At 39.6% G+C, this 18,635-nt stretch overlaps 1 protein-coding gene across 1 annotated transcript in view; it reads right to left on the bottom strand.

The window, feature by feature from the left end:
- gnb1l (guanine nucleotide binding protein (G protein), beta polypeptide 1-like) overlaps nucleotides 1–17,663 on the bottom strand; it is a 38,374-nt gene extending 20,711 nt beyond the window's left edge. The window contains exons 1-5 of the mRNA XM_026931272.3: nucleotides 17,523–17,663; nucleotides 15,273–15,349; nucleotides 3,199–3,354; nucleotides 2,352–2,477; nucleotides 2,086–2,248 (exon numbers count right to left, since the gene is read on the bottom strand). Of these exons, the coding sequence (XP_026787073.3) occupies nucleotides 2,086–2,248; nucleotides 2,352–2,477; nucleotides 3,199–3,308 (399 nt within the window). The 5' untranslated portion in view covers nucleotides 3,309–3,354; nucleotides 15,273–15,349; nucleotides 17,523–17,663. The remainder of the gene's footprint in view (nucleotides 1–2,085; nucleotides 2,249–2,351; nucleotides 2,478–3,198; nucleotides 3,355–15,272; nucleotides 15,350–17,522) is intronic.
- Between the last annotated feature and the right edge of the window lie 972 nt (nucleotides 17,664–18,635).

Genomic DNA, 18,635 nt, shown 5'->3' with positions numbered 1-18,635 from the left:
TTACACCACTGCAATTTGTCAGCAATTATGTTTTTGTAAAATGATTAAGAAACAATACATCAAACTTTTTATCCATTTTGAGTTACATTTAGCGATGTGGAACAAGCTGGTTCTTGTTATCATTTACATTATAGTAGTTATACACAATCATTCCCTCACCAGCATCTCTTTTATTCTCTCTGCTGACAAAAAAAAACAAAAAAAAAAAACACAGCTTGTCATGTTACTGAGAAACGTGTGTAAACTCCTCTGTCCTGAAGATGTCGGAAAACTTGCTGACTATTACAAAGCACTGACACTGGAGGCTCCTTCCTTAAATGTTAAATAAACAGCTCCTTACAGAAAACTTCAGATTACTACAGAAACAATATACAATAAATAATAATTTTCTGCTACAGAAAATTAATCAACCTCTGATCAGTCATATTCAAGAATTTAGCAGTGCTTTGGTGTACATTTGGTGTCTCAGCGTGACTTTTTCTGACTTGTGTGTGGGAAAAGTGGTGCATAAAACACCTGACATTCGTTATTACAACCAGAGAGGCCTATAATTCCCATAAAGTTACATACTGCAACTTTAAAAAAGCTTAATAAATCAAACATCCCCACTGTCTAATTGTTGTTAGATTTTTGTTTTTGTTGCTGCTGAGACATTTTTGCGCTGTGGATAAAATGAGCATGTTCGCCAAAAGCCTGTGTTGTTTTCTGCTTCAAGTCTTGACTTGATATTTTGGCTCTAAACAGAAGCGAATGAGTTGTAAGACACCACAGTAGAAGAATAAGCCTTTTTTTCCTGTACAGCCATGTTACAACAACTGTTAGATTGTTGTATGTAAGCCACAGGCTAAAATCTTATGCCATTAGCCATATGGTTTATAATCAGCCCAAGATAACCTGTGATTACAGTCAGTGTGTACTACCACACAAACACACACACACACACACGGCACAGCTTTAGGCACATAGGCATGCACATATATTTCCCACCTACAGATATACACTCTGATTAGAGCCACAAGCCATAATGACCAGCGTGAGTGAATGAGTGAAGGGTCGAGGCCAACGCTTCAGGGGCGGCCATGACGGTCGTGATACATCCTCGTTAAGAGCTCGATTAAACGGCTCTTAGTTAAAGCCAATTCATATTTTAACAGGTTAGCACATCTGGAGCGGCGTTTCCCTCCGCTTTCTAAACAAAGAGAGCTTTAAGACGAGAGCTCATCCCCTCAGGTGAGAGAGTTAGAGAGAATAAAGAGTGAGGATAGAGAAAAAGAGAGAGGGATTACAAGCCTCAGATACTCCACACTCTACAAGGAGGAAAGGTAAAAAAGGTGTAAAGGTTTTTTCCTTTAAGCAGATATTTTATTAAAGGAGAACTTCACCAAATATTATGCAAAAAGTGTTTTGACTTTAAAAATCGCTGATGGCCAGATTTAATTTACATCTCCTTTTTATTTTCTCTTGGTTTAGGCAAAATGACTTGCAAAATTGTATGACTCAGTTCATGCAAAAATATGCAAATATGCAAACGTTATTTTACCTGTAATTTTTATTTCAACTTGGACAAACCACTCATGGCACCTGACCTAGAGTTAAACTAAATTAATTTTGTTAAATTTAAGTTCTCTGTATAATAGTAGCAATGTCAGGCCTAGAGAAATCATGTTTTAAAAGGAAGAGAAGATGATCGCACTATACAAAGAGCCAGGCATGTAGGCTGGTAATGTTATATTAATTAATGTGGACGTTTTATATTAATTAACATTTACGTTTTGCTACTACCGAATTTGTAGCTGTTCCATGAGTTTTGCGTTCTCCTATTGGTGGCTTTTAGACGAGCATTGCAGCTACGCTCACACTCTGAAACTTTAATAAAAAAAATTTCACACTGCCAGAAATTTATTGACGACTGCCTTTGCTCGCAGTGGCACTGAATCGTCCATCAGGGGGCGTCACATTGCCCTTTCTAAGACCACCAATTTCAACTCACGACCACAAGTAGATAACAAAGTGCTTGATGACATAATTGCAAACAAATGTAATACATTTTTTGGTATAGGTATAAGAGTCACTGTTCATGCTCACCTCCTCCATGTTTTCCGCTGGAAGTGCGAGCAGGGTTTTACTTCCATCAGCCTCCAGAAGACAACATTGGCAGAACCCGACGCTTCCTGTGTGCAACGAATGTGCTACTGTTCTGCGACCCTCGTGCAAATCCCACAAACACACTCGCATATCCCGACCATGACTGAATACACAAAAAATGGAGAAGCACCTCACTTCAAATAGCCCCTTACCTGAAATGTACTACAATGCATTAAACTGAGTTAGGGGGAGTGGTCCTGTCCTACCTGAGGAAGGTGTTTGTGGAGCGAACGGTGCTGACCCAGATAACCGAAGCTCCAGAATGACCGTCTAAAATGCTCTCAGCTCGTCGGGTGTTCAGGTTCCACACGTGGACTAAACCTTTTCCTGTTCTGGAGCACCGAAAAAAGGTAATAGCATTAAGATTGAAAACAGAGATATTAATCACAAGATACACTATCTAGTTTTGTAATTGTTACATCAAATCTGACTTACAGTCAACTGTTGGAGGCACTCCTAGAGAGATATTATTAAAGAGCATTTAAAGCTCTATGATATTCTCAGGTATGTGCATGTGAATGTTGTCTTTAATTCAAACTGCAGCTTATTCAGTTGGGTTCAAATCCAGACACTTGGATGCTGATTACGAAACACTCATTTTGTGTCCTAGAATTATTTTTCTGCTAATTTGGATACATGTTCGGGGTCATTATCTTGTTGAAAGATTCATCAGCAGTCAAGTCGCAACCTCCTGGCAGAAGCAACCAGGTTTTGGGCTAAAATATCCTGATACATAGCAAAGCCACTGGACCAGAAACCAACTGCAAAACAACCTCAAAGTATCCCTGCAGTATCTGTGATAAACCATTGTATTTTACAGTGTGTTTGGTGGAACTGCCTGTTTTTGGGAAGTTCTCAATTTCTGGCAAATCTCAAGGATGTACATGGACACAGTCACAAGTTCCACACACTCGCCTCTATGCATTGAAATGAATTCCCCCCAAAATGCTTATAAAGTGTAAGGTGGCTTTAATAAACTTTTTAGTACACATTTTTAAGAACTTGTCCACCTGTCCAACATGTCAGTCCGGTAAGTGATTGACAGACACTCACCCTGAGTAGAGCAGAGGAAGTCCCGCCTCAGCGCAGTGAAAGTGGAGTGTGTTAACAGAGGCAGCCGATCCCCTCAGAGTAAACACAGGGTCTGGGGGAGGACGAGCCATCGTCAGGTCCAAACCTCCACGAAGCAGCGCATGCAGAGCTTGCAAACTACAATACAAAAAAAAAAAAAATCCCATCACATTCTTTCAGGACCTTTCCATATAATAAGCACACAGCCCAGAAGATGAATGCATTATAACACACATACAGAGGAAGGTCGAGTTACGGTTCAATCTCCTGATTAATACAGAAAAGGAGAAATAAAAAAAATAAATAAAATCAGTCATTTACAATTCGAAATATTAGCACCAGAAGTGCTCGCTCATCCATTCCCCATTAATACAGCTTTAACGAGTTGTTACATTTGTCTTCATCTGCGCTTACACAAACAAACCGGAGCAGTTTAGCTTTTAAATTGCCTTTTTTCCTGTGCAGAAAAGGTAGCCTGTTCTGATTGCTAATCATTTAAGCATTTTTAAACAGGACTGGCTTAGTGCCTGAGGATTCAGACAAAACTGTAAATAAAAATAAAGCCAGCCAGGGTTTAAGGAGGAAGAAAGCTGTACGGGCCTTTTTCTTTTGCCTTCTACGTGCTAACAGCTCTTACCCAATGTGTCATGAATCACAGTGCGAGACAACTTAATTACTGTAAACAGGCCGAGACTCTACCTTTGTGACCAGCGGCACTTTTCACAGCCAATCACAACACTAATGCAGACGGAAAGCGTGTGTCAAAAAAACAACAGCACATCTGCTCGCGAATTTTCTTTTTGTGATGGCTTGTAAAGAAATTAAGTGGACCTGGCATGAGGCACGAGTGAAAAAAAGGAGAAAGAACAAAGACAGAGACAGAATGGTAGCTTTCTTCTTGAGTGGCATCCAATATAGGCGAGATTTTAGATACAGATCAGGAAAGTTAATGAAGATCCCTCTTTGTGGCGTCTGATTCTCGATCACCCTTGGCCCTGTCCCTGAAACCGGAGCCGCTGCTATTTCGCTGGCGCTCATTTCGGGAGGTTAGTGGTTAAATTGTGCGTGTTAACCTGTCAAGCGGAGCCTACTTTCTGCTCTACCTTCCTAATTAAGAGCCAAGCACTCCAGCATTCTCCTATATCCTACCTGCTACTACCCGGTACTTCAGCATGAGACTTCTGTACATGCTTCAGTATTATTTCCCTTATGAGGACCAGAATTTTTGTCCCCAACACACATTCAGTTCTCATAAAGAAATAAATATGAAGACAGCCACACACTTGCATTGTGCACTTGTTGAGACCATATGGTTTCAAAGACCATATGTACAGACTTCTGAAGTCAGACAAACCAAATAGTACAAACTCCTAACATGTTTCAATGTATTTCATTCATATAAGGATCCCACAATGCCTTTGATACCCATAAGGGAGGTAAAGAGATTAATTAAAACACACACACACAGATTCTATTGTATTGTGGTACTTGTATGGCCTGCATGGTCTCAATCACATTATCATGGCAAAATACACACACCTTAGAAGTTACACACAAATAGGTTTAGATAAATTAATCCCAATTACAGCTTCATCCACACATTCCAATACATTTCCCTTTATAAGGATTAGGGTTTTTGTCCCCAATAACTTTAATAATTTTTGTTCCAATGACATATTCTATCCCCATGTCGAGACTATTAAACTGACCGAGACACTTGTACTGCAGTACTTATGAAAATCACATGGTCTCATAGGTACAGTAATGTGGGGAGGAAAAAAAAAAAAAAAGAAAAAACCACAGTAAATACACCAAAGCTGAAACAGATGTAAAGTTTCTAAGTACAGTCTTCACTATAAATTTTAATGCATTTTCTTTATAGGGACGAAAATGTTCCTTTGGTCGCCACAAAGATAGTATGTGAACAGGATAAAGATGACATTAATAGATTAATTCAAACACACACACACACACACGTAACATGGTACTTATAGGGACCACCTTCTCAAAAGTTCTCTTCATGTATATTAAGGACCATGATTTTTACCCCCATCACATCTTTAGTCCCCATGAGGTGTGCATGTGTCTGAACACACACACAAATTTACACACTTACATGCAAAATACACCTCCGGAAACCAAAAGCCAAACTTACTAATAGGGTTCAGGATTTATGTGTGTTAATGAATTTGTATTCATTACTGTATGGGGACTTGTTTACACACAAACCACCATTGTGGGGACCAAAAAGGAGTAATGGATGCAACAATCCTGATCCTCATATGAGAAATGTAACACTAGTTTTAGCTTTGTGTGATTTGTGAGGTTGGCGTGCATGCGAGTGTGTGTGGGCGTTTTGTCATATTAATGAGTTTATGAGACTAAATAACGCAACTGTCGGTATAAGTTTGAATGAATCATTTTAAAGGGGACATGTTCACACACCAATTTTACAAGGACCTAAAATGTTGTAAAGACAAAAATAAGGGAAATGCCTTGAAAACTGTTAGTTCAGCTTTGGCCCATTTGGTGTGTGTGACCTCATGCATTACTGTGTTTATAAGAACACTGTGGTCTACAAGTACCACAATACAAGAATGTGTCTGTCTGTCTGTGTGTGTGTGTGTGTGTGTGTAGTCTGAAATTAGAAGCCATGATGATTGGAGTGCAACCTCTCTGGAGCCCGTTTAAGGATTCTGAGTGGGTTCAGAGACTTGGGGTGAAATTAAATCTCCCTTCCAGAGCGCGCTTTTTAGGTTAACTGAACACAACACTGCGTCATTCACACACTGTACAGATCCTCGCCTGCTGCTGCTTCAAAAAAAAAAAAAACCTTTTCTGATGTTTTCTTTGGCTGTGCCCGCACTCAAGTCGTTTGAAGTGCCATCGGCACTTCTCCTGTACTGAATCAAAAAAAGGGGGGAAAAAAAACCTGGCAACAGTTGCCTCATCTTTTTTTTCCCTTTTAGCATCCATTTGCCAAAGAGCTGAGCTTTGTGTCGAGGCGGCGGAGTGTGCGTGTTGCGAGAGGAGGGAGTTTGTATGACAGGGCGGATTTGGCTGGCTTTAAGGATGGATTAAGGCGCCCTTATTGTGTGGCTCCTGATACGCGGAGGCGCTGGAAAAAAGCATACACTCTATCAGCGAACACATCACAACTTTCTTCCAGGAGGATGGAAAAAAGAGAGAGAGAGAGAGAGAGAGAGCGAGAGAGATAAAATGAATGCTAAGATTAGCATGAGAGAGAATAAATAATAATGGTTAAAATAATGATTATTATTATTTTTACCAGATTGTTTTTCGATTCTCAAATCTGATTTCGAATAAATGCACTCATGCTAATACGTTATTGTTATCATAATAGCACCTAAACGGGTACGGAGGATGCTCCCATAACTTATACCTAATAATAAACAAATTTAGCAAACTTTTTCTGTGAGTTTTCTGTGAGGAGGCATTTATTTAACATTTGTGGAAGGAGTCTCCAGTGTCGGCAGTTTGTAACAGTCAGTTTTCCAGCGGGAGCGTCTTCAGGACGGAGAGGTTTGCGCTTTCTGGTTTCTCGGCAACGTGACAAGCTGCGTTTTTTCTTATTAAATTTAAGAGGGTGATTAAAAGAGAGGCTGGTGAGGGAACGACTGTTTACTGCTGCTATAAAGTAAGTGAGAACTAGTTTCATGGACGTTCCACAATATTCAAGTTAACTATAAATAAATAAAAACTATGATTTGTCCTATGTTAAATAATAAACACTTGTAATTGTTGGCAAATTTCTGCGGTACAAGAGGAATAAAACACTTTGGGATGTGCTGATATAGGAAAATAATTTACATCAGGGTGGTAACAGGAACTCTGCTTCATCACACCACCTCACTGTTAATTATTATTATGACATGAAGTGTTTTATTCCTAATGTTTTTTTCCATTTATCAAAGAATCATAAGGAAGAATATTGATTTCAATTCTAAGCAAAAATAAATAAATAAAATAATGATTCCTATTTCATCAGTAACCATGCAGCCACTATCTCTGTCACTGTAAGAAATTACCAAATCAAATTCCTTGTATGTGAATAATTTGTAACTATGCTTGTGTTTATTAATATTCAGTCAAGGTGACGAGGTGCTTGTCCTCAACATCGGTGAGACTTTAGTCTATTTCTGGAATGTGCTGCTCGCTCACGTCGCTCTCCTCAATCTCAGTAAGCCAGAGTCAGCAGTTTAAGGCTGCTTGTTTGCACAATAGTGCACTCGTGGTTATCAACTCAAACGAAGGAACACACACTGTGTACAAACCCCGAACTATCAAAACAAGCTCATGACAAGCTGTCACTCAATCTCGTTTTGGCAAAACCCTCCAATTGTTCACAAAAACGTGAAAAGGCCACAAAACAAACAAACGAGTGGCTGTGCAAGAAAGAAGCACAAAACCCCCCAAAAATGCTGCCTACATAGGAGTCAAAAAGAAATCTGTATTTAAAATATGTAGACCACAGAACTGAACTCTCGCAATCCGACTCCTGCACTTTCGCGGTAACAAGCCGCACAACCATGCAAACCGTTTAATTCCTTACATAACAATTAATATTTACCTGTCAGGTGCTGTTATTTATGTATCAAGGCAGAGGTATATTTTTATTATCAGTCTAAAGTTGTCTCTGATGTAATGTAACCATTGTACGCACAAAATATACGTAATTTAACCCTGACCTAACATTACTTTCACTTTATTTGCCGAAGCCAGTTGCACTCTTTGAAAAACACTTGCCGTAATAAACACTGGTCAATTTTCTGGACAACATATTTTTCAACTCTATAGGACACACCCCTAAATTCAGTCTGCTTAAAAACAAACAAACAAACAAATAAACAAACAAAACATACACATAACTTTATTCTATAATCCACAATGCCTGAGGCATTTTTATCTTACAAAACATTTTTGTTTTATGTAACGTGAAGTCGTCTAGCTTAGTTTTTATCCAATTACAGTTGCTGTAAATTAACACTACTATATTGTTTCCTAAACCTCTGCAAGAGTCCTGATCTTACTCCTTCTGCCATGCTGGGGAAATATCATGAAAATAGTAACGTGTGATCTCTAATATGATCATGCTCATTTTTGCATTGCATTTGAGCACTTTAAGCCAGTGTAATACTGTACTTTGTCACACTGCTTTAAAGCTTATGGAAGATCTAGCTTAAAATAGAGACATATGAGCAGAGTAACATTCTTCATCAGCAGGTTTTACAGGTATATATTTCTACAGAATCAAGCTGGAGACAACGCTGCCATGAAAAAAAAATCTGCCATGTACCCAAGTACCGTATCTGCTGGAGTAGCACGACTACCGCAAAAACCTTAACTGCACTCTCAGAAAAAGCTACTTAATTGGCGTAGTTCCTTCAAGATTTCTTCTTCTGTACCTTAAAGAAACATAACTGCAGAGATCATTTAGGTACTTTAAGGACCATCTTTGAGGTTATGTTCAGGAACAAAAATAAGCGAGGTTACAATTTGGCCACTAAATAAAACTAAATGGAACTAATCATCCAAATAGGACACGTAAAAGTATTTCTGTTGGCAGAAAGTGGACTCAGGCCCCTCCCCTCCACACAAAAGTGGTACAGTCCACTTCCCGCCAGTAGTATTAAGGGTAGAACTTATTCATCCCAGGGGGAAATGTAGGTCACCTTAACATCGTACAGGTTATTTATTTCTCATCAAAGTAAAATTAGTTTAACAGATTCTGCCACTTAATTCCTTAAATCCACTGTAATTATCTTTTATGCGGTTATAAAATTAATAATACCAGTCTAATGCCGGTAGGCTTTTCCCCGACAAATGGAGACACGCAGCCTCGACAAATTAAGCTCTCGGAATTACAAGGTTCTTTCCAACAATTCTATAGCAGACTGTAGCAACTTTTGAAAATATATTTAAGCAATATCTTAGTGTAAAACTTCTCACAATGGCATGCAAATAACTCATTTTTCTCATTACCTAATTTTTGACAAAAAAAAAAGTAGAGAACCCAATAACTCCAAAATCTGAAAGTGTAGTGTGGCATGTAGTGAAGGGAAAAAGTATAAATATAAAAATAAATTTAAAAATAAATGGGGGAAGTTAAATTAAACCCAGATTAATGGCTCTTACAGACCACTTCCTGAACACAGCAAATGGACGAGATTTATCAGAGAGAAAGTTTATAATATTAAGTCCAGGTTATTAGATGACATCACCTAATATTTTCTTTTTAAATAATTATAAACTGACTGAAACAGCTGATTTGATCTTAATTTTTTTTAAGTAATCTTTAAAATTGTAAAATGTTAAAATTTATATAGATTTTTGAAATATTTCCCCTTTTCAGTGTTAAATTTTTTATTTATTTATTTTTTTTTAAATATCAAACTTTTTTTAAGGCAGCACCACTGTATTGCTGTAATCTCTTCGAGAACCTCGAAGGATGTAATTTTAATCATTAAAGGTATAACTCTAATGTTTCAGTGGACATTCCACAAACCTGCTGGATCACAATCTGGAGAAGTTTTAATAACAATATCAATAATCTGCAGGTCTGTCCAAAGAGCCAGCAATTAAGCTTTCCATCATAAAGAAAGAAAGAAAGAAAGAAAAAAGACTAATAAAGTTCCACTCCTCCTATGTCTGTCCCATCTGATGGAGGATGGAGGGATGGTGTATGGAGCTAGCAGACGAAAAGAAAGCCAGCGAGGGAGTATTGAGGTTCTCTCCTCTCTATGTGGAACAGATAAGACAGCTCCAGTAATCTGACTCTAAGTCTGTGGATAAAGGCAGTTTGTCTCGTCTCAAGCCGTCTCTCAACACCTGCTTGGTAATTAGGCCCTAATTATGAGAGAGCCAGTTCCCTTCTTCCCTCTGTGCGTTATTAAATGAGGACGAGGCCTGCCAGCGAGGTATCTCTCAACACCGGCGAGGGGCTGGCGACCTTCAGATCAAACGCATGCTACCATCGCCCCCTTACAGCGGATCTGAGGGGGAGGAAGGGCGCTCGTTTTAACGTGGGTCTTCAAAAGATCATGGACGCATTCCTTCCCTCGTTCTGAGTCAGTATGGAGGGAGGGAACGTCGTCTCCTCGCCTGTCATACGCCGCCATTCATAAATAAGCCGCCCAGATCCAGGAGATTATGTAAAAGTAAAACGTAGTGGAGAAATTAATAAAGCTGAACATGTCCACTCCATGGCTACCGGTTTGGCGTCGTGCTCCATGCGGCTACCGGTTTGGCGTCGTGCTCCACGCGGCTACCGGTTTGGCGTCGTACTCCTCACGGGCTACCGGTTTGGCGACAGCTACCGGTTTGGCGTCGTGCTCCTCGCGGCTACCGGTTTGGCGCCGTACTCCTCGCGGCTACCGGTTTGGCGCCGTACTCCTCGCGGCTACCGGTTTGGCGTCGTACTCCTCGCGGCTACCGGTTTGGCGTCGTACTCCTCGCGGCTACCGGTTTGGCGTCGTACTCCTCACGGCTACCGGTTTGGTGACAGCTACCGGTTTGGCGTCGCACTCCTCATGGCTACCGGTTTGGCTTCGTACTCCACACGGCTACCGGTTTGGCGACGGCTACCGGTTTGGCTTCGTACTCCACACGGCTACCAGCTTGGCGACGGCTACCGGTTTGGCTTCATACTCCTCACGGCTACCGGTTTGGCGTCGTACTCCACACGGCTACTGGTTTGGCTTCGTACTCCACACGGCTACCGGTTTGGCGTCCTACACCACACGGCTACCGGTTTGGCGTCGTACACCACACGGCTACCGGTTTGGCGTCCTACACCACACGGCTACCGGTTTGGCGTCCTACACCACACGGCTACCGGTTTGGCGTCGTACTCCTCAGCTACCGGTTTGGCGTCGGTTTATAAAACAGTTTTATAAAATTCTACAGATGGCACGACACTACTTTTTCTTTTCTGATAGTGATACCAATACTGAAACCTTGAGTACCTTGTTTAAAAAATATTTTTAATTTTTTTTTTTTTTTTTTTTTTTTGACACACCTGACTTAAAAAATGCAGGAAACCTTCGGTCAAACTCTTTCACTTGCACGGCAAATATAATAAAGCATGAATATAAAGAAATCAATCCTAACAAAAAATACAATCAAGTCTCTTCACATTTCCACATTTCTAAACATTTCCACTGGTTACAGGATCGGATTCAATTAAATCATTTTTTTCTCCACCAGTTTTTGCTGGTTTCGGCCTGCTACTGATCCTGTGCACCAGATCAGAGGCATCTCTGTAAAACAGCAGAATGAATGTGTATTTTTTAAAAAAATCGGAACTTTATCATCATCTGAATCCACCTTTAAAGTTGAGGCCACGCCTCCTTTCTGAGTCTGACGCCTGTGGAAACTGACACCAAACTGAAGGGATTCGACTGTTTGTAGCTCTGTGACATCATTTTATCCACTTTTATACAAAGCAGCATTTCATACAGACTCCGAAACCACAAATACGTCTGTCTGAGAAACTGAACATCACCACCTCTCTTTTGAGTTTACACAAGCATGTGAAATAGACGTGCGGTTCCTAAAGCCTGATGCTGAACTAGTAGCTGTGAGATTGTCTTACACATTAGCTGCATGAGCCTTGTAGCTTTAGTACTGATCTAAAGAAAGAAACACATCCTGGATAATCGACTCCATTCCACTCCACTCACTCCATCCAAAATGAGTTCCACTGCTGCAACAGAAAGTGAGAATATAATAAAAATAATTACAGAACGGTTAAAAAAAAAAGTCAGCAGCAAGATGAGTGCCTCAGCTGATAATATCTAAAAGGTATTAATCTCCAGAATCATAAAATCTCAAAGACCAATCAGTTAAAAGGTGTATAAAGGTCAGAGGTGAACTCACATGTCGCTTTTTGCATAAATAAAGAAGTGATGAGTACCAACATATGCTTCTGTGTATTTCTGGACGATATGGAACGTATTTCAGTAGTGTCTGGTAAAGGTGTTTTTTTTTTTTCTTTTTCTAAAATCTGTATTGGTGTTTATTTTTGATAAAATCTTTTTGTAATGAAATATACAGTACATTTTATTTTTTGAAAGTAAAGCTTACTGTAAGTGATTAATCCTTCACGTCAAAAAAGTCAAATTTAAAAAAATCATGACTAAATAAAAGTTGTAATAAAAAACATCAGTGGGGAGCTGAGTGCTGCAAGGTTAGGGGTTTTTCCCTCCTTGTTTAGTTACTGTGGATCAAAAATTTCTTTTAGAAGAAGAAATGAGAATAAATTGTGGACAGATAAAGATACGAACTTTGCACTTGTGCATGTTTAAAAAGGGAAGAGTGCATCACAGATCTGCGTATTAATGAGTAGATAGATAAATCAATAGACAGATTTTGTGATTCAGTATAATCATAAGCATTTAATTAATTAATAAATTAAATTAAAATGTGTAAAATATTCAGAAGCGAGTTAAAACAACTTCCTAAATGAGGGGTACCATTAAAAAACACAAAATGATCACAAGCAGCTTTTGTGCTTGATGTCTAATGTAGGACTGGACGATATGATAACCTGATATCAATACTGCTACACAGTAACATGATAAGACAGTCGTCTGGTAACTGAGCATGTGTGAAAAGCTATTTTGGTGCAAATTGTTTAATTTTTCCTGCTTTTCTTCCGTACTTTAATTTTTGTAAACTTTTTTTTTTCCCCCATAATGTGGGTGCTTTGTTTGGCGATAAACCTCAGCAAAACTAAATATTATGATATTTAAATATCACGATAACCCCTAACCCCTATCACAACCCTGATGTAATGCATTAAATAAACCAAACCCCCTCCAAAAAATCTATGAATTGTGGATAAATTTTATATCTTAAAAAAAATATCTTAAAAAAAAAAAAAAGTGCAGTGATGAGTGATGCTGCTAAAGTGCCTCTTCTGCATGGTAAGAAAAAGAATGAAAGCATGCTCAGTATAAATATATAAACGTAAATATAGGGTTTTGGAGGGAGCGATAGAATAAAAGATGGATAAAGGTCAATGGTGATGGTGATGTGTCGTTCTCGGAGCTGCAGCTGGTGTTCCTGCCCTTCCTAATGAGATCATACCTCAGCTCTCAGGCATTCCTTCATTCTTCTCTTTATCGAAACACGCTTATCTTGTGTTTCCTCTCTCATTCTCGCTCGGTGGCCGTTTCCACTCGACTATGGGAGGGAAGAAGGGTGTGTGTGTGTGTGTGTGTGTGTGTGTGTGTGTGTGTGTGTGTGTTTGTGTAACGCGCAACACTGATAGGCTGTTTAGACCCCACTTCACCTGTTTGAAAAAACAAATAAGGTCAAATCCTCGAGTGGAGGAAACAAACATGGAGGATGGAGACGCAGCGCTATTATAAAGTCAAGTTAAACAAACAGAGCAGGAAGTGAGACGGACACACACCCTATATTGTAAGGGTCTGAATGCTGGTGTGTGTGGACTGGAAAAACATCTCTGCGGTAGACAGATGGAGTGAAGTGCCCACACACACCCCCGTCAGTCAGGGGGAAGAGTCTGCATTGTTCCTGCCAATGGCGTGAATGCAGTGCCAAGGCTGGACGAGATAAGGCCTGTGTGTGTGTGTGTGTGTGTTGATTGAACACTTTGTCACTGATTTAAGAGGTCTTAGTGACCGTGGCTAACAAAGGGAGCAGCAGGTAGTGTGCTCTTATCTGTTAGCATTGTCACCCGTTTCCTTCCCCAGGTGTGTTCAGGGGCGGACTGATGAGGACAAGCGATTGTCCACTCCATCACACACACACACTCGCACGTGCACACAAACAGTGAACGAGCTGGAGAGATTCACAGCTCAGATGTGAGATGATGTTCACAGGACAGTCATAGGCTGGACACTACAAAACCCTGGGCTTCATGGAAGAGTGGGTGACTCAGTTGGAGACTCAGCAAACATGGGGATAAAATGTTCTCTGGTCCGAAGAACAAAACTGAAATTTTTGGCCTTGGCACAAAGAGCTACCAAATCCAACACTACCCCCCCCTCCCCCCGTGAAGCATGGTGGTGGTAGTATGATGCTGAGCGTTACCTTTGACCTCACTGACGCTTATCTGACTAATCCTGTCTTTACCCGGTCACTGACTTTTAGTCGTGGTTGCTTCCTTATCATTATTTTTTAAATAACGTATGTAAATGGTGATATGTTTTTATATGCAAACCCTGATTGGTACTATTTTTGGTCTTCATGATGCTATTTGTTTAGGTATGGTGTCTAACAGACTCTGAATTCTTCCATGAACATGTGTTTTTATGTATACTGAGACATTTTAATTGCACACCGGCCGACTCCTTTCAATTAACCATGTGACTTCTGATAGCAACTGGTTACACCAGAACTAATTTATGTGTTTCACAGCAACAGGGTGGAGGTGAATACTTATGTAATGACACACACATATATATATATATATATATATATATATATATATATATATATATATATATATATATATATATAATGTTTTGTATTTGTAAATAATTTTACAAGTTATATTGATTTTTCTTCTCAGTTCACTCTTATGGGTTGTTTTCTGTAGATTCATGACAACTGAGTTGGCCAACTAAGTCCATTTCAGTTCCAGGTTATAACGCTACAAATTGTTGAAAAGGGGGGTATATACTTATGCAAGACAATGTAAGCATATGATTTGAGTTACATAAACAGCAGATCTATGTTTTGCAGTCCTGTTTTATCTGTTCTGCTCATTAACATTCACTTCATGAAGTTTAATAAGTGTGTTAGTGAACAGGAAGTGCTAAAAAAAAAAACAGAAGAGGAGGAGGAGGAGGACTGAGGAACACTGATGAAGACTAATTTTAAAGGCTTAAATTAGCTTGCTATTACTGAAATATTGGTTCGTAAAATAACACACACTTAGGACAGCTGAATGAAAAGCAGAATAAGATGCAAGCAACACTTTAGAGATCAGTTAAAACAATGCAAGAATGAAAGTCCTTATTATTTCCTCTGAATAAAAATAGCTATTGATAAAATCCCGAGTCTACCTCAGTCAGTGTAATACCAGTGTGATGTTCAGCCAATCAGCAGCGAGGATCCTCGTAACCTTCCCACCTTCCAGAACCTGCACCAGGAAACATGTAAGTAAAATCAATCAGCGCTAATCCTCTTCACACAGATAGCATTTCCCAAGAAAACCACAAGACACAAGAACAATTACTTTCCTCTAGTGTTACCTCTCAATGCAATCAATCAAACACTGTGTAACCAGCAGCTCACAACTAATTACACACATATGACCGGTTTGTAGTAGAAATATTCTTCAATAACTTCTCCACCCTTTGCCTTCTTTTATATCTTGGTATAAATATGCTGTCAGTGCTAAGCCACCTGTGTTTCAAAGATAAAAAAACACATCAATATAAGGTTTGATTTCTGATATCTGATTTTTTTGCTCGACAAATGTCTAAAATGGCTGATTTCTTTCTAGCCCAGACTGTAGATTCATGCAGTTCATCAGTGACAGTCGTGTCATCTGATTACACACAGTGACACACGCCCACTAGATTTGATCTCCAATTGTCCTGATACACTATATGGCCAAAAGTATGTGCACACCTGACCATCACACCCATACGTGTTTGTTGAACATCCCATTCCAGATTTATTCCCTCTTTGCTGCTATAATAAGCTCCACTCTTCTGGGAAGGTTCATTCAGCTATAAGAGCATTAGTGAGATCAGGCGCTGATGTTGGGTGAGGAGGTCTGGGGTGCAGTCGGTGTTCCAGTTCATCCCAAAGGTGTTCAGTGGGGTTGAGGTCAGGGCTCTGTGCAGGACACTCGAGTTCTTCCACTCCAACCTTCACACACCATGTCTTCATGGAGCTTGCTTTGTGCACAGGGGCATTGTCATGCTGGAACATGTTTGGGCCTCTTAGTTCCAGTGAAGGAAAATTGTAATGCAACATACAACTGTGTGCAGTGGTTAAAACCACTGACAGGTGAAGTGAATAACATTGATTATGTTGTTACAATGGCACCTTTTCAATGGGTGGGATGAACAGTCAGTTCTCGAAGTTGATGTGTTGGAAGCAGGAAAAAATGGGCAAGCGTAAGGATCTGAGTGACTTTGAAAAGGGCCAGATTGTGATGGCTAGACGACTGGGTCTGATCATCTCCAAAACAGCAGGTCTTGTGGGGTGTTCCCGGTATGCAGTGGTTAGTACCTACCAAGAGCGGTCCAAGGAAGGACAACCGGTGAACCGGCGACAGGGTCACGGGCACCCAAGGCTCACTGATGCGTGTGGGGAGCGAAGGCTAGCCCGTCTGCTCTGATCCCGCAGAAGATCAGCACATGTTATCAGCAGTGATTGAGAAGGCGCATGAGAAATACAGTCATGAACAAGGCAGATTATTTACTCGATCAGTGTTTTTCTCCAAAAAGTCTTTTGAGGAGAAACTAAAAGTAGATAGTAGATAAGCATACAACAGTTTAGTTTAAACACGGCATGAACGCAGTGGAGCATTATGGACTTGAAACGCTTGCCGATCTGCATTTAAGTGTGTGTAATAATTTGCCTCCCATTATTCTTATTATTACATTGATGATATAACACATTGCTCAACTCTACTACATTAACTGACAAGCTATTGACAGATTTAAGCTTTTAATTCTCGTGTCTAATACCACCAGCAGCCGTCACAGCTCTGAACAGCTTTTGGGTCCTCTCAGGTGAAATTTTCCTGTTCTTCTGGATCTCATGCACTGCCCTTTTTTTTTTTTTTTTAAATTAATCAGATCTGGAAAGAAAGTTTCATAAAATCTTTTGCTTTTTGGCTAGTTTCAAAAGTATTTTCTGCTGCTCTTGGTGTATGTTTAGATGTCATGATGCAGGATACTTAGAAAAAAATGAAAAATAAACTTTTGCACTTTCAACTTTATTGTCAAAGCCATTTTTTGGGTGATTATTTTATATTATAACGTTGTGTGAGAACTTGGCTTATAATACAGGAAGAAATCAAAGTGGGAATGAGTGAATCCCAAATGGAGAACAATTTCACATATAGACAACTACATAGTGAGCAGGGAGCCGTTTGGGATTCAACCCAAAACCGAGAAATAAATAACGCTGCATTCTCATTTCTCCTTTTCCACCGAGGACGAACAAAATCTCAGAACATTTTTATAAAATACAGACATGATTACGATGCTGTATCTTCCCTTATACAGGTACCGCTTTCAAAATACTTGAAAAACAAACACTGGCCAGCCTTAAATTTGAGAACCGGTACCAACCTGATACGGATTTGCCGCCGGTGACGTAATCAACACGCGACAGTGAGCCTCAAGGACCCCCTTTAGCGGAGCAATGACGCCCTCGATAGTGCCTGGGTTTTATTTCATCGCGTTTGTTTCTGCGAAGTATGAAACTAAGGATTTGTTATAGCTGTTTAACAATCAAATTCATTTCAAACCGATGTTATAGTTATAAAAATGCAAAAAAAAAAATACATCTAAACAATAAATTAAAAAGTGAATGTTGCATATACTGTAAATGATCCATATGCACAACTAAAACACTCCAGTTGTCAGCAGTCATAGTTATTATTCATCAGTCAATAATTACTATTCATACTAATACAATTTTAGTGACTATTTTAGTGACATTTAGTGACTTTGGAGCTTTGTCCCTAATTCTTCCCTTTCAGAAACTAACAAAAGCGGAGACATGAACCTGCTGAGCCCCTTGCAATGTCGAAACACTGAGTATCCTAAACAGACATGTCTTTTTTTCAATCTTTATCCTTTTTGGTCAAAATGAGAAAGAGAAGAGGAGGGGAGGGGGGAAAGCTCTTAATCCCCAGAACACACAGTGGCCTTTCATAGCTGCGGCAAGAGAGAGACCTTGTATTTGTCCATTCCTATCATGGACGAGGTTTCAGGCTCGGGGTCTAAGCGGAAAAAAGATTAGATGAAACCAGAGTGTTTTAAACCGCTTTGGATTAGCTTGGCTGATGGCTGCACCAACCCTTTCTCTCCAGGGCTCCTAAAATGAGACAGAACACTAGACAAGTTCACAGGTGCTGGGTGGGAGCGAGATTTAAGACAATACTTCATTGACTACATCATATCTGGGAAAAATGTTGACCGACAACACACTGACCAATCATACAGTGCCCGGTTATCTTTTTTTTAACAAGAAGAAGAAGGAGGAGTTGATAGCTATAATAGCAGGAAACTTCTGGAAATCTGGACATTTTTATTCATTACAACCATTACAAAACTACGAGGAACCAACAGATTTCCTTTTTTTTTTTTTTTTTTTTTTTTTTTTTTTGCAGCAGGATCATTTTAAAAGCCTTTAAAAATAATATTAAGCCCAGGACTGACAGAAGACAAAATGAGGGG

This window comes from Pangasianodon hypophthalmus, chromosome 24 (assembly GCF_027358585.1).
Source record: "Pangasianodon hypophthalmus isolate fPanHyp1 chromosome 24, fPanHyp1.pri, whole genome shotgun sequence".
In the NCBI taxonomy this organism is placed as follows: domain Eukaryota; kingdom Metazoa; phylum Chordata; class Actinopteri; order Siluriformes; family Pangasiidae; genus Pangasianodon; species Pangasianodon hypophthalmus.
The sequence above is the reverse complement of the archived record's forward strand: the minus strand, read 5'-3'. Positions and strand labels throughout refer to the sequence as shown.